Source organism: Balaenoptera borealis, assembly GCF_965194805.1.
Source record: "Balaenoptera borealis genome assembly, chromosome: 9".
In the NCBI taxonomy this organism is placed as follows: Eukaryota; Metazoa; Chordata; class Mammalia; order Artiodactyla; family Balaenopteridae; genus Balaenoptera; species Balaenoptera borealis.
This window is the reverse complement of record NC_138873.1, coordinates 109,628,885-109,645,190: the sequence shown is the minus strand read 5'-3', so window position 1 is coordinate 109,645,190 and position 16,306 is coordinate 109,628,885. Positions and strand designations below refer to the sequence as shown.

The 16,306-nt window shown below is 41.7% G+C and overlaps 1 protein-coding gene across 1 annotated transcript in view; it reads left to right on the top strand.

Moving 5' to 3' along the window:
- Positions 1–16,306, top strand: part of LOC309635181 (uncharacterized protein) — a gene marked incomplete at its 5' end in the record, with an annotated part of 57,564 nt that overhangs the window by 34,863 nt on the left and 6,395 nt on the right. The window contains 2 exons of the mRNA XM_082406061.1: positions 8,598–8,947; positions 9,069–9,730. Coding sequence (XP_082262187.1) covers positions 8,598–8,947; positions 9,069–9,730 — 1,012 coding nt within the window. The remainder of the gene's footprint in view (positions 1–8,597; positions 8,948–9,068; positions 9,731–16,306) is intronic.

The window sequence follows — 16,306 nt, the reverse complement described above, 5'->3', positions numbered from 1 at the left end:
AACATGTCTTCATCTAACCTGCCAAAGACAATTTTGTGGCTCTTGAAGCATAAACATTTAATTAAAAACTAAACCAAAATATAATCATGAAATATCACTTCACCCTGTGTGAAAACATACCCTGTTCTTTGAGGAAAGGTGTAAGTAGTAAAGAACAAATGGGTATATTTTAGCTAACACTCTTCATTCTTATTTACAGGGAACCAAGTTAATGCCCTCTCTAGGGAGAAAAATAAAAAAAACACACAGTGACCTTCACTGGACTTCATGCTCTAACCAGCTAAAAGCATATTTTTAAATGCCCTAAAAAAAATGTTTCAGGGTTGTGGGGTTAACACAATACAAAGTGTGGCCACATTTCCTGTTATTGTTGTTGTTGTTTTAACCCAAGAATCTTCCTAGGAGAACACAAATCTCGCGTTGGGATGGCGGGGAGGAAGGCTTCTGCCTGCATCCATGGATCTGGTCCCAGAACTGCCTTCCTAATAACTCATGGTTCTGAAGGGCACATAAAACATCGTCAGAAGTGCACTTTGTGTTTTCATTTATTTCTTGGGAGAAGAGCAATCATTATTAATGTATGTTCTTGACATATCATTGGATTCCCATTCCCAACTGTTTTGAATTACTACCTAAAATATTCTTTTGAGGAATGTTTAAAAAAAAGAAAAAAAAAAATCTTTCTCAACTAACTTGCTGGAACACATTTGTTTTCCCTGAGCTAGATCATTTCAATTCTGCTGTCTCAAACCCTGTAGAAAGCTACCTTAGGATCCTTAATTTTTAAATATTATATTATAACACAAAAGTGAACTGGAAATATTTCTACTTTTGACTTTTGGGGAAGGAAAATATCACTTCTATTTTCCATTGCTTGAAAGAAAACATATAAACAAGGATTGTTTTCTTTTTTAAAGTTTTTAAGTTGATGGTGCCATTTTGTTCCTATGTAAATAAAAAAGGAGTCCAAAGCAGGATTTCTCAGCCTGTGCACTGGTGACATTTGGGGCAGATCTTTTATGGGGGGCGAGGGGGGTGTCCCGTAGGTACACTGTAGCAAGTATAGCAGCATCCCGGGCCTTTAACCAGTAGATGGCAGTAACACCTCCCCGAGTTGTAACCACCATAAATGTCTGCAGACATTGCCAAAGTCCCTTGGGGGGCAAAGTCTTCCCTGGTTGAGAATTCTGCTCTAAATTATATCACCCACAGAGAGCTGTATTACCTATCTTCTTTGTATACTACAAAATCTTCAAAAAGTGAAAATTTCTGTCTTTCAAATGTTGGGACTACTTGCTACTCTGTATTTTGTTATCCTTAAATATTCTACCTAAAGTGAATAAGCAAGTAAGATTTTCCATATCCTTCAAAGCAAAGCAGCTGACCAAAAAACTGAAATTTAGATTTTAGAGGTAACTATCGCACTGAAAATTCGTTTCACTTCTCTTTATATTATTTCCTTGTTTTGACTTGGTCATAAAAGTCATCTAAATAATGAATATTCAAACTGTTGTTTCAAAAGTCCAAATAAAGAGATTTTTCAATAAGAAGATGATAATTTAATAGAATTCATATAATCTATACTTTTTTATTCATAAACTTTATAACTAATGTAGCAGTGGAGAGGTGAGAGTTTCTGTACCAGTGACATACCTTTTAAAGAGATTTTTAGGATTTTAATTGAAACATGTTTATTGGAAAATTTTCAGAAAATACAGAAAGGTATGTATATCACTATAATCCTACATAACAGGATCACGTAAGTGTTGATCATTCTAGATTGTATTTTACTCATATAAATATATCCTATACTGTATCCTTAACAGATTGCAATTTATATCCCCCTCTGTAAATTAAACACGATGTTTACTTGATGTTAAGGGCAAAATTTACAATGATAAATATACTCAGCTTTCAAAGCACACAGCGATGGATTACCTACTTTCAGCAATAATCTCCACATGCTACAATTTTCCTTTCTGTTTCTCTACCCCATAGGCTTTAGCAGTGCTAAGTCGGAAGTGGGCCCTCAAATACGATTAGAGCTTGTCTTCTTTTTTTTCATTCTATTCTATGTGTCATCTAGATACAGATGTCCAAAGCCCTGCCAATTTTTCTGAAAATTCTGAGGGAAGAAAAAGAGGGTCTTACATTTTCATGGTCACCTCTTATTTTCCTTCGCTCTAAGGGGATCCATTGAAACAAAACAAACAAGTTACAACAACAATAACAAAGCTGTTTATGTGTTTAGAAGATGTCACTGAACATTTGCCCTTTAACCTTAGAAATCCTGTCCCTGGAGGACAGAAGGGACCTGGGTCCCCCAGTCTTGAAATCTTCAGGAACTCTTTCATCTTTTGTAGTTCCCAGTTCACACCATCTCCCTGGTTCTCTGCACCCTTTCTTTTCTCCCAGGAGCAAGGAAAATCCCTCTGTTTTCTACACAGGGCTCTTTACCCACGACCCTGTCTTTCTGTGACCCTCCAGGTCTTGTGAGTACTTGTGATTAATCAGGAGGCCTGGGCACTGGGGCCATGGACCCAACCTTATCTGTCTCTCCTCTCCATTCTCCATAAAGTGGGAGATGCCAAGAAGAACATTAGCGACCCTGATGGTATTGGACCCTTAAGGATTCGCTCTTTCATGGTCCCTCACATTAAAATTCTTTTGGATTAAAAAAAAAAAGAACATTGGTGACCCACATAATGGTCTGCATAGCATGTTCAAACAAACTGGCCTCTTCCACTCTCAAAACAATACAGGGAGAGAGATACAGCATCTATTGTTATTATTATCCTCTGTATAGGTCCAGAGGAATTAGTGGCCTCGTTGAGACCCATGGAAATAGCAGAGCTCAAAAATGTCTTTGAACCCAAGTACTACACCAAGCTGTCTTCTCCTCATCTGGAGGGAAAGTTATGAGGATTTAATGACAGTACATATGGGAAGGTTCTTTCCAAATGGAAAAAAAAAAAAATGAAAATGCGACACTTACTTTCAGACAACTTTGTATTTATTTTCAGACAATTTTGGGAAGATGCCACCGACAAGACAATGCTTTGGTTGGAGTTCAGGTAGTTTCCACAAATATTCTCTCCAAATGGCACAGCACATTATAAAATAAAAGTTTACATAGTAGAATTAAAAAGCATTACACTGTGACAGTAATTTTTACTCCCATCATGATTCTTTAATGTCTTCTGAACTTGCTTTTTAGATTTATCCTGCTCCTTATCAACTGGCAGATGATAGAAATATTTGGTGATCCAAGCATTTATTCAGCTTAGTCCCTCACACACACACACACATTTTCTTCCTCTATGGTTTCCGGTAATGAGTTTTTTTCTTGCCTTTGAATATTTACAATGCAGACTGCCAGTCCAGCAGACTGATTTCCTCTTATCCAAGATGAACCGATTCTAAGAGACCCCCCTGGAGCATCTCACAATGGCTCTGATATTCTCCTTCACTGGCACAGAAAATTACTAATGAATTATATCTGAAAACTCTGGAACCCCCCCCCCAAACTCAGAAACGTCAATTCCTCAATTATTCTATGTTCCAGATTTCTAATTCCTTCTGTAACTTTCCACGGAATCTTCTGCATAATTTTCATTCATTTCTCAAGCTACGGAGCTCACAATTGAACACATTTTCTATTGAGTCTTCCTGTGTGCTGAGTCAAATGGTTTCAAACGATGCAATTACTTCATCAAAAAACAAACAGGCATTTAACAAACTCCCTCCCATACCCAGTCTGTGGGCTCCGGAGGCACAGTTATTCTCAAGCACAAAAAAAGATAATCTGCTACATTATGAATCGCTTGTGAAGAAAACATAGTATGTTTTCATGATGTATCCATTATATTTGCTTTCTTAAAACTACCATATATTAATACATTCCTGATTAGTGCTTGTATTTAAGCACCCTGGGGTCCTAAACCCGGTATTTATCCTACCCTAAATACTTTACAACTGTGGTTTCCCAACATATATTGATTCCCTCCATTTATTTTTTAATAAATTTCATGCTAAGCCTTTTCTGTAACATTGAAAATTTTCATTTAAAAAAATGGTACAAATGAACTTATTTACTAAACAGAAATAGAGTCACAGATGTAGAAAACAAACTTATGGGTACCAAAACGGAAAGGGAGGGATAAATTAGGAGTTTGGGATAAACATATACACACAACTATATATAAAATAGATAACTAATAAGAACCTGCTGTATAGCACAGGGAACTCTACTCAATACTCTGTAATGACCTATATAGGAAAAGAATCTAAAAAAGAGTGGACATATGTATATGTATAACTGATTCATTTTGTTGTACACCTGGAACTAACACAATATCGTAAATCAACTATACTCCAATAAAAATTATTTTTTAAAAAAAGAAACACTACTCACACTTAAAAAAATATATATCAAATAAGACAATATTCCACCTCACACCCAACGGCGACACCCAATGGCAACACCGCCCAAAAGAAAAAGTCTTTCAAGCATGTCTGCTTTTGGTAAATGGAATAATAACCTTATTTGAAAAAAATATGAAATTTGAAGAATGAAATAATATATGTGTTATTTGTCTTTTATGTCTTTCTATGTGCTTGACCCTTGGTTGTGTAAAATGAGATTTTAGTTCCTTTACTCTCGTCCTTTCCTCAATACCTCTTGGATAATTCCATTCTTATTTTAAATTTTGTTTCTTGTAACTTAGAAATATCTACTGACACTGCTGTTTCTCGTCCAGTAAATTTTAGTCAGTTTCTTGATACCCATCTGGGGAAAATAAGGCTGTTAAAGCATCTACCCATCTCCCCACTTTTCTTCCCTTCTCTCATCTTCCACCTCCTGTCAGCGATCTGTACGTTTATTTTGTCACGTTTGTAAAGTACACTGTTAATTATGAGAGCTAATAGAAGTGTTTTTATATTTAAGTCAGGCTGAGTTGAGTTTTCTTCATTGAGCGCCTCCTACGTGTCGAACTGCTGGCCAGGAAAGAGGGTGCTACCATTGACTTTGTGTAAATCAGTCGATTTCAAAAGGATGTGTGTCCTTTAACCTGCAAGTTAGAGTTAAATAAAATATAGCTCATGAAACAAAACAAAGTGATAAGATGAAGTTCTGCAATGGTTCTAAGACAATATCTTACTAGGAAAACCTTTTGAAAATAAAACCATCATAGAATATTATTGGAAAACAAGGGGATGCCTTGTTTATTTTCTAAAAGAAACTACAAAAATTGAAGGAAATAGGTGTATACTAATCCTAGTGGAAAGGTTTATTGCATTTGAAACGTATTCTAAGGGTTATTGTCTTAAGCATAAAGGCTACTGATGGGTAACACGGGAAGTGACCATGATTTGAGCATAATTTATAATATGCGTTTCAGTTTATATTTAAGTCAAATATTCTATTTTTTAATTAAACCCCTGATTTTGCAGAAAACATCCATAAATGTGTGCTTCCTATAACTTTAAGTTTTAAAACTAAGTGTAATAAATTTTTCCCGTCTTGTCCCGCTGTATTTTTCTGCCTCTCTGAAAAAGGTTTTGAGATGTGATACCTGGTGAATCAGACTCTGCTTCCTCTGTGAAGGGACCACAGAATCTCCTTCTTGTTTTCCTCACCACACATTCTGCTTAAGTGAGGTCAGCTCATGAGACTCAGGGTTTATGTGTGGTTCGAAACATGTTATAATGCATTTATACTTCACCTCATTTCAGAAAGTATTTTACATAGCTTAAATAAAACACATACATACAAATATAAGCTATTAATGTATAGGGTGAAAAATAATAAACCAAGACAGGGTAAATATTATGTTTATGAAAGAAAAACCACAATGAAGTAGGCCATAATACTTTCCTAAATTGAGCTGTAAATTTAGTTCAGAGCATCCTGATGGCTCAAATAAGAAGGAGAAGTTAAAAAGATTTAATTCAGAGGAAAAACAATCTCTCTTAATACTAAACTCTAAAAAAATTTCCTTAGGGACTGCGGCCCAAGATAAAACGGGGAGGGAAGTCTAGTGTGCCCATCACCAGTGTTTTCTGGAATTTTCTCTCTGTTCCTCCATATGTTTATAAAAGATTCTTGCCGTAAGTGTATCCCACAACAAGGAAACGCACCAGGGTCAGGTTCAAGAAATAAGAAAAATGTAAGTTTTGTAAAAAGGGAGTTAAAAGCATCTGATGTTGTGGTTCACAAAAGGATGGTGGTCCCCCCATCCGTGTCCAAAATAGAAAGGAAAACGAGCAAATTATTTTTCCATTCTCTCTCTATAGATGTTATTTCACCATTCCTAATAACAACATTTTCAAACCACTGAATTGGATTCAGTGAATTGAAGAGAAGTCACGTGGGAATCTGATTTGTCCAAGACACACAGAAATCCAGAGGCAAATCAATGACCAGAATCCAGAAGACGGGAATCTGGTTATTTGTTATACTCATTGATTGAACAATATTAAGATGACAGTATCTTAAATGTGAAAATCCAGAGAAGATAATATTGTCATTGGTCATATTACCACTGATCATGCGATGCAACTTATAAAAGACCTAATGTCTGTGTATTAAAAAAATTATCTTTACAAATGTTAAATGACCCCCCAAAGTCACAGCTTCTCTAGTAAACATTTAAATATGTGTTAAAACTGATAGCTGTCTAAATCAGTGACAGCTCTCCTGTTCTATATTGGACAACTGACTGAGGAAAATCTTCTAAACATTAGTGAATGAAATATTACCATGGTAGAGTCATGAATATTATGTAGAGAATTGATAAAATACTCATTCCCTGTAATAGATTGCTATTACCAAATACTGGTTTTGAGTTACACTTACTATGTCAAGCCTATTGGATTCATATTCATCAATTCTTCCATGATTTTCAGTCAGAAAATTAAATCTGTGCAGTTAATTAGTTGAAAATAACAACTGCTGGTTCAATTAAATTTAGCAAATTTCACATTGTAGTGTTACCATATGTACATTTGTTTGAAGTAATAATTAAACTTCTGTACTAGACTGCATATTTTGGAACAAAGTAAACAAATTACATTATGACACATGGAACTATCTCTAAAAATAGGCATTTGATTTCCTCTTTGAAAATTTAGCAAAAATGCCTTAAGTGAATCCCTAATAAATGCCTGAAAAGTTATTTGATTATATGGGTATAAATTTGACCCAGCCATTAACAACTTCCATGTATTGAATAAAATTATGCACACTGACAGTCATAGGATACATTAAAATTTTCTCCTAACACCTTCTCCATGAAAAAAGAGAGAAGAAAGAAAGAAAGAAAGAAAGAAAGGAAGGGAGGGAGGGAGGGAGGAAAAACCCTGGAAGTACTACTTTGCTCTACAATCAAGAGGCAGGAATTTCATTCACATCCAGTTTGAAGGAAAACTGATGGGTTTCAAAGAATAGATATATGTGTATGTATAACTAACTGAATCACTTTGTTGTACACCTGAAACTATCACAACATTGTTAATCAACTACACCCCAATATAAAATAAAAACTTAAAAAAAAAACCTGTTGGGATCAAAAAATATTTCGGATTAAAAAAATGTGCGGTCAGAGGAAATATTAATAGGCTGCTATTGGGCAAGTACCTTGACACTTGCTTGTAGAAAAGCAGAGAAGGAGACTAGCACATTTAAGGCTGTCATGCACTTGGTACAACATCTTACAGAAAACACACTGTTGACAAAATGCTACCTTGGTTGGATCTCGCAGCCCCTCCATGAGGCAGGCAGAGTCCAGAATATTGACCTTTCATAACAGAGTTAGTCATTAAGAGATTTGCTCAGGGTCAATCCAGAAGCTGAATCATCTGACAAATCTTAGTCTTGGGTCTATGCTATCCCTCGAAGCTAATAAGGTGTGGTAAGATGCAATCATAAAAGCAAGATGGTAACATAAGCCATTCTTTACTGGTTTGATCTCTCTCTCTCTCTCTCTCGCCACCTATCTCTTTCTTCTTTTAGTTCATCTCACAGATCATCATTAAAAAAAGAAATCTGGTCACCAAAATAATTTATGCAGAAGGAACAGGTCACATCTGTACAAAAATGTTTAGATGCAAAGTTTATTGCCAGAAGAAATCAACTGAACATGACAGCTATTTGAAGTACAAATAAATGTGATTAGATTTTAACATTTGCAAATATGTGTTACCAGCACTGTTTTTATCATGTGTAGTACACTTTCAGTAAAGAGCTCAATAAAGTTTACAAACATTATATGACCAACAACAAATGGGCAATCTTATTCATAGCAAATAAACAACAATACAGTGCCTATTATTTGCAAGGTTTTATGATTACCAGCTCCAGTCTTTTGTAACCCGTGGTTTACTCAGGTCTCTCCTCTTTCTCTGTGTGAATATTATATATATATATATATATATATATATATATATATATACACACACATATAATATTCTACTCAGCCATATCATTTAACCTCCATTGAAGATAGTGTGTGACTTTCTTACAGAAATAAAGCTCACAGTGAAGACGACTTGCATACAAAACTCCTATATTATTTTTCATTGCAATTTTCTTTTAGAAAGGAAAAAGAGCTGGCAGTGCCATGAGCGCCTGCGTTTTGGAGCAGAATGGAAACTGACGCCCCGCTGCAGATCCCTGGCGTCCTGGCGATTTTATTATGGACACAAACAAGAGCTCAGGACTGCGATGCAGCACCTCGAGCGCTGCCCGGAGGGCCCCTTAGAGCAAAGCCCTAAAGGGAAGGAAAGGCCTGAACTTGGACAGTCACCGGCTGCAGCGTGTTTGTGCAGCTTTCTCTCCTGCGTAAACTTTTCGCCAGAAAATGAGTGCAAGTTCGGGGTGGGGAGTCAGATGACCTACAAGGAGGGGCGTCTAGCGTCCCCACTTTCGTCTACACCTTATATTACAGTACAGTCCTGTAGTCCCCCAACAGATCCGCGCTCGGCTGCTCCGCCCGGCCGGACCCACTCTCTCCGGACGCGGTCCGGTTCCCCAGCTGCGCTCGGAGCGCTAGGCTCCCGGGGATCAGGGCGGGTGTGTTGCCGGAGTCGCCTTCTATTGGCTCCCCTCCGGGGACGGGCCGCGCTTCCCGGCACCCGATTGGGCGGAACCGCCCACTGCAAGACGCGCTCATTGGAGGGAGTGGGCTGGGGGGCGGGGCAGGGGCGGGGCAGGGGCGGGGCGGGCCCGGGTCCTGACGGAGCGCGCCGGCGGCGGAGCCGAGCGGAGCGGGCGCCCGACCCGGGCTGCGGCCGGCGCGGGCGGCGCGGGAGGCGCGGGCGTCGCAGGCGGCGGAGGGCCGGGCGCCGCGGGGCCTGAGGGGGGCCGTGCCGGCGGGGGGGCGGCCGCTCCCGGGCAGTGCCGGCTCCCCTGGGGCGGCCGCTCCGGGACGGCGTCTGTCAGCGCTCCTCGTCCTCCTCGGCGGGGCCGCGCACCCGGCGCCGCGGCCCGTCAGCTGTCAGGGGGCGGCGGGCTGCGCGGGACACAAAGAGCGCGCGGGCGGCCGGTGCGGGACGACTGCGCCTCCCGGCCGCGCCCGCCCGCCAACCGGTCCCGACCCGACGGCCCCGCGGCCCCGCGCCCCCCCGGGAGCTCGTCGTCCGCGGCCGCGGGGCCGGGAAAAGTTTGCGGCGCGTCCGCGGGGCGGCCCGACCCGCGGGGACTCCGGGGCGCGTCGTCGGCGGGACCGCGGTGAGTTGGCTTCGGGCCGCGGGGGCCGGGAGGGGGCGAGGAAGGGGTGGGGGGCGGGGGCCGCGCCCGGGGGAACGCGGGGCGGGGGTCCGGGGCCCAGGCGGAGTGGAAGGTGGCGCCCCCGCCCGGGAAGGGCAGGCCCGACCCGGGACGAGCGACTTCGCACCCGCATCCCCTGCAGGGGCTGCAGCTGCCGCGCCCTCCCGATTCCGAACCGGGCTCGGTTCGCGGTTCTGCCTGGGCCTCAGCGCGCGGGGCCAGATCACGAAGCGCCGGGCGGGGACCTTGAGGTGCGCCCGGAGCCACCCTTCAGCCCCCCGAGACGGAACTTGTCAGCCGCATGTTTTCAGACATCCATATGTGAAGGTCGCTCTCAGTGAAAAATCCATTACCCATCACTTCTATTTAAAGCGCCTTACGACTGGCCAGCTTGGCGGCACCACTAGAAGTTGTAGGGCCAGGCTGGGTACAGAGCCAGGCTCAAGATGAAGTGGCAGGTGCCCCAGCAGCCCCTTCATGCCCTCCGGACTCAGTTTAGGGGGAAACCAGGGCTTCGGTTATACATGGGAGAGAGTAAACAGGACAGCTGCTTTTTGTTGTTTTCCTGTATTGCTTCTTCTTTGTGCTGAAAACTTCCTTGTGGGGTCCCAGGGGGAGGGAATTCTAGTTTCTGACAGAGAAGGAAAAGAAATTGTCACTTACAACCAAAGTAAATCTTAAACTAATGTAAATCTCCCTTACAGGAACAGTAACACACAATGCAAGTACATCTTGATCTAATTTTAATGAAGGATTGAAAATAGCTGCTGTGTTCAGTATCACTGACGCCAAAACGGCTCACTTACATAATCTTCTTTGTTGGGATGTGTTAGTGGCATGTATAATTTTGATAAATGATTAATGTTAAAGGTTTGGTCTGGCAATGGTATTGAAATAACGTCTTGACCGGTTGTGTTGCAATACAGTGCAGTGTGAACTTTCGGTTATCTTGATAACCTGCGTTTTTTCCATACAAAGTGAAATCAAACATTTTCCCTAACCAGAATTCTTTCCACTATGAAATGTAGACTTATCAGTACTGAATACAGGAGAAATTATTTTGTTCTCTCAGTGATAAATTCCCCCAGTTTTCTTACCATTCAAGCAGTGCCTTCTAGAGGCCAGGTGCTCCGCTGGGCATTTTTTCTGCTCATGGAGTTTGTAATAACGAAAGTCCATTTTTTTTAAATGTGAATGCATAAATGCCGATACTCAACAAATATTTGCTGAATAAAATGCCAGGCACTCAGATAAAAATAATTAAAAATTCTTCTTGCCCATCCTTAAAGAAAAGTATTATCGTGCTTTAGGGGAAAGAAAGAAGATCTGGCAGAAAGACTGAGCTTAATTCCAGTATGTAGCCCGAAAGTGTAGAGCTTAAAACAAGGATACAGATTTGGAAAGAGACAAAGAACATCGATAGGGTTTCTAGGAGAAAGATAGCAATATTGATGTAACATAATACATTTTATGACGTAGCTGTCTTTGAAGAACACAAACCTGTGAAAAAGTATGTTTCTTAAATAATCAGTAGCTGTTTGCCTTGTGACTGAATGTCTAAATGCCCTAATCGTGTCCTTAATATTTCACTTGAGTGCTGTCTGCTTTTTAAACTCATTTTTTAAATAGCATGAAGTAAACCTTTCAGGGCAGTTCAGTTGCATGAAGAAAAGTGTACCTTTTGAAATCACCTAAATCTGCAGTGAGAAAGTCATCTCCAGTCTTACACCAAATAGAAAGTATGCACTGGCAATAGCATCTTGCTGAGAGGGTCTTCACTCCAGACAGGTGCCGTGTGTGTGTGTGTGTGTGTGTGTGTGTGTGCACGCGCGCGCACGCATGCGTGTGTGTGGAGAGGTCCTTTGGGGACTGAATCGTGTGTGAGATACTCTGTTTTTCCTAAAGGGCCTTTGTGATAGTTTATTTGGTGACAGCAGGAAAATAAGTCCCCAACATTTGTGAGTGTGGAAACTTCCGGAAAGCCTAGTGGCCTTATTTAAAAGTGACCACTCCACCCAGAACCTCGCATTGCTATGCGAACAAGCTGTCTTTGTAAAACGTGTGTCCTCCTGAGAGCAGGTTTGTTGGTTGGGCAGCCCTGTAAGGGGTCAGGGCTGTGTATCAGAGATTGAGATCCTTAGACCCCCGTATCAGGACCTTCTGTAGTTCTTGCAAAACTTCAGACTCCCAGGCACCTTTCAACCCTTGAAGAGCCAGAATGTCTGTGAGCAGAGCCTGGAATCTGTATTCTCAACTGGAACCTCCCAGAGAGAGTTGATCACACTAAATTTTGAGGATCAGTGTTAGTTTTCTTGCCGGTGTTTAGTGGCCACTGTTGCTTTTCCCTAGGAACATTGAACCAGCCTCCCGGCATGCTGCCTGCTCTGATCGCTTCCCCTCCCGCCCTAGGCATGTTGGCTTCATCTCTCAGTGGGGCCCCGGGGCCACAGACCCCCCAGGAACTGCTCCTGCGAGCAAACCCACTGCAAGCAGACTTAAGGGTGCCTTGGGACGCAAGACCCTAGAGACCCCTCCCGCTATGGGACCCCCCCCCTCCTCCAGCCTGTGTGAGATCTGCGGGGGTCCCAGTCCCAGCTGCCTCTTCTTCAACTGTCCAGATAAGGTTTCAAGCTGATAATTGGGAAAGGACCCCAAGGGACGGGAGGCCTGGGAGAGATCAGCGCAAGAATGCCGAGTGGAAAGAGGTCCCCTGGACACAATGCCGCACTCACTGGGGAGACTTTAGTCCAGAGGCTGACAGCCGGCAGGCACGGGTGTGCCTGAGCCCAGGCCCTTTGCCCTCTGTTGTCAAAACTTACGTCTGCAAGCCTGTATCTTGGCTCCTGTAACTTCTGTATCCCTAAAATCCCTGGCACGGAAGCCAGGGTTTTCACGTTTATTGAAGGAAAAGGGGAAGAGTTTAGGAGGAAGGTTCAAAGCCTAGGCGGAGTCCGGCACACCCGATTCAAATCCTGGCTTTGCCGTTTACGACCTAGGTGACCCCGTGAGCTTCGGTTTCCTTACTTGAAAAATGAGGATAATGGTACTTGCCTCCTGGGAGTTGTTTGGGGAATTAGGTAAGATTATAAATTATGTAAGGTGCAAATTAGTGACAGTAATAACTGTCACTCAGTATCTACGCCGCATGCGCACCTTTTAATTTATTATGGTAACTTTTCAGAATTCCTTTTTTTAGCCCTGGGGCGTCGCTGTAGACGAGAGGAAGTCGGCACAGAGAAGTGGACACGGAAGGTCACCTGCTGAGTAGCCAGAGTGGGGCCCAGGGTGGGACCCGGGAGGGTGGCGTGCGGGCCCTGATGCCCGCTCACAGCCTGGCTATTCCGGTGCTGTCTCTTCTCCTGCCCCTTTTTTGTACCACTTAACTGGGCACTTTATATGCTGCTTTGACTCAGTGAGGGAAAACATGGATCACGCGGCGGTCTGCCTCAAAATTGTAACCCTGGCCTCGGATTTTAGTATCAGGGATCCTCAGCCTACAGGGACGTCAGGGTGGAGGCCGTCTCTCCCCTTGGGATCCAGCTTTTGGAATTATTGAAGGAAGAGATTTCTATCTCTGATCCCATAGGAGAAGATCCAGAGCACAGCTCCAAGTTTGCCTTTGCAGAGAAGCGCGTGCTGTCAAGCCATGGGGCCGTGATTAGAGAGGCTCTTGTCCCCTGACTTTTCAAAACATCTTTACTTTCTAGAGCTTTTCGACTTTTCTAAGTGCTTTTTCTCACATCAGCTCACTAGTTCCTAACAACAGCCCTGTAAAATATTATGAATGTTACTAGACCCCTAAGAGGCACTTCAGATCTTTCTCTCTCCCCACCTCCATTCCCTCTGGCAAACCTGTTGCTAGGTTAGCCTTTGCTGTCTTCGTGTCAGGTTTCTAAAGTCGAAAGCCTTTCATCACTTTTGTCTGTCCCTCCTCTGCCTGTTCCTAAAACAAGGGTCTCCATCCTACTCCACATAGTGGCCTCAGTCACCAGGGTGCCTTAGCTCACCCTGCTTCCCTCCTTAGTGATGCCTCCTCTCCAACCCTCCGCATCCTACTCATCTTCAATTTCCAGCTCCCCTGGAAGTCTTCCCAGATCATGAACATCTTAAAACTTCCATCCTCCTCTGAATTCCGATGGTAGCCACAGCTATTTGGTCAGTTGTAACCTGGTCTCAAAGTCCTAATGGAGAACAAGTCTATGATAGATCTGATGCAAACGAGAAACCCTGGACTAAAAGTAAGACTGAACTTGCCACCTGGTGAGGAGCCCTGGGAGCTTTGTGGCTGCACGTGTCCTGAGCTGTTAATGTGGAGAGGTTTGGGCCAGATGACGTTGACGATCCCTGCTCCTTCTGAGGTCCTGTGACAACTTGGCCTTCCTTACGGGCGTGGGATGGGGGCTCTTACTGAGTTCCTGGATGAAAATGTCAGGAATGGGCGCTGGATGCCTTCAGGCCTTGTTGTGTCCCACAGATGCTGAAGTGGGCAATTTTTGAATGCCAGGTAGCTTTTGGGGTAAGCTTTTTAACCACAAGCACTCAGGGAAGGTTAGTGGGCGAAGAATTCGCAGGATGGTATATTAGGGACGATAAAGGGTGAGCTCGTGAATGACTTCCTCTGATGGAATAAATAGGATAAACTGTTGGATATGCCTTAGTCTTAACATTTATGATTTGCTTTGCGTTTCATCTTCATTGGATAATGCTGTATAACAAACAGAGTTCGGTTTACTTTTTAATCGTTTCGTAACTTGAAAAGCATTAACATAGTCAAACTCTAGGATAGATGCTGGATGACTTTCTGTAGTAATCTGGCTGGTGACGTGTAAATCTGCACGTATGTGCATATATCACATGCACATTACCCTTAAATTAAGAAGGGTACCCCTAAGTTGTGAGGTACTGTTATACACTGACCAGACTTAAGAAGAGTATCTTTTTAAAGTGTGTTGACATTTAATTGACCTTTGAAAGTTCATTCTGTTAATCATACTCAAAGTGCTAAAGCTATGGTTGACTGCTCTGGTGTTTTTACATTCAGTCGTGCTTAGCATATAAATTCTTCAGCATAATTGCCACTTATTTAGCAAGAGTTTCCTTTCTTCCCTGAAAATGTGAGTTGTGTTTTATTTTTGTATTTTTTTAAAATTTTGCTTCAGGCTTGAGAGTGTCAGAGGTTTGAATTGAAATGTTTTCCTGTCATTAGTTGTATGGGGTGTGACTTCTTAAGATAGGAGTAATGGAAATTTCTTGCTTAGTCGAGGCATACTTTTCCTTCTAGCAGAAGTTAGAACTCTTCGAGGTATAATGCTAAAATTTAGAGATGCTTAACACTGCTACACTACATATTTTTAACATAATAAACTTCGAAAATCTTTCAAGTCCGTTTCTGTAGATTAAAACTATCAGTGCTAATACTTTTTATTAAACAAGGATTCAAAGGATTTATTTTTATAGCAAACTCTAATTATATTCCTTGAATTGCTCTGAGTAGTATTTTGTTTTATTATAAATGATGTATTTGTTTAAAAAAAGTCAAATATATTTCTTTGCTAAAGCTTAATGTTTTATTACTATCACCAAGAGAACGTCAGCTGAAATGTTTAAACATTTGAGTATTAAATTTATGAAATCAGTCTATGGAAATTTTTAATATTGTTAGCTGTCTTACAGGTTTCTAAATTAATATTTCTAATGATCATGGAAAGGTAGCTACACTTTTTGCTAAGTGTTGATAGAAAAATTAAATCATGGAATTGCCAATTTGGGGTAACTTACCTTTGAGACTGCAGACATTTTTTTCAAATATTTCTGTCTTAAAAGCAATTTTTAAATAGGGGAGATCAAATTAAAACCAGAGCTTTTATGTTCATGAGGTAATTTTATACTTTTCAAATATGGAGCTCCATATTTGGAATGCATTTTGTTCCCTGTTTATAATAAGCTTTGGAGTCATTATAACATTTATTCAGTCACACATTACAAGCACGGGAGATAGTCCTGTTCCATGAAGCTGACCTTATTTCTCATCACTGTCTCCCCTTCCTTCCATATTGCCCTATCTTTTTTTTTCTCTGTCCTTTTCTGTCCTTAGTTTTACAACCTACAGCTGTCCTTTTCATATCATCATAGCCCCACCTCCAAAAGAAAAAAGTCCTTTTCCCGGAAGCATTTAACTTCCAACTCTATCATTTTTTTTTCCTATCATTTTTAAGAATATACAATGAAGCCTCTTAAATAATATTATCTAAATAATACATAAAGAGTGCAAATGACTGCAGTGCTGAGTGGTCAGATACAGGATATCCCAGACTAAGTGTGAACTCTCACACTTCCATTTTGGCATGTGTGGTTTCAACAGATTTAGTTCCTTCCTCGCTATAGGAGTGTCTCAGGACCAGGCTGGCAGTGGTTTAACACAGAACATGAAGATAAAGCCTGGCTCCTTGGGCCATCCCTCTTGGTAATCCTCCTGGCCTGGTGACCCACAGTGACAAAAATCAATATATTTGCTCTTCTTTTCTCTTTGAAGTCTGT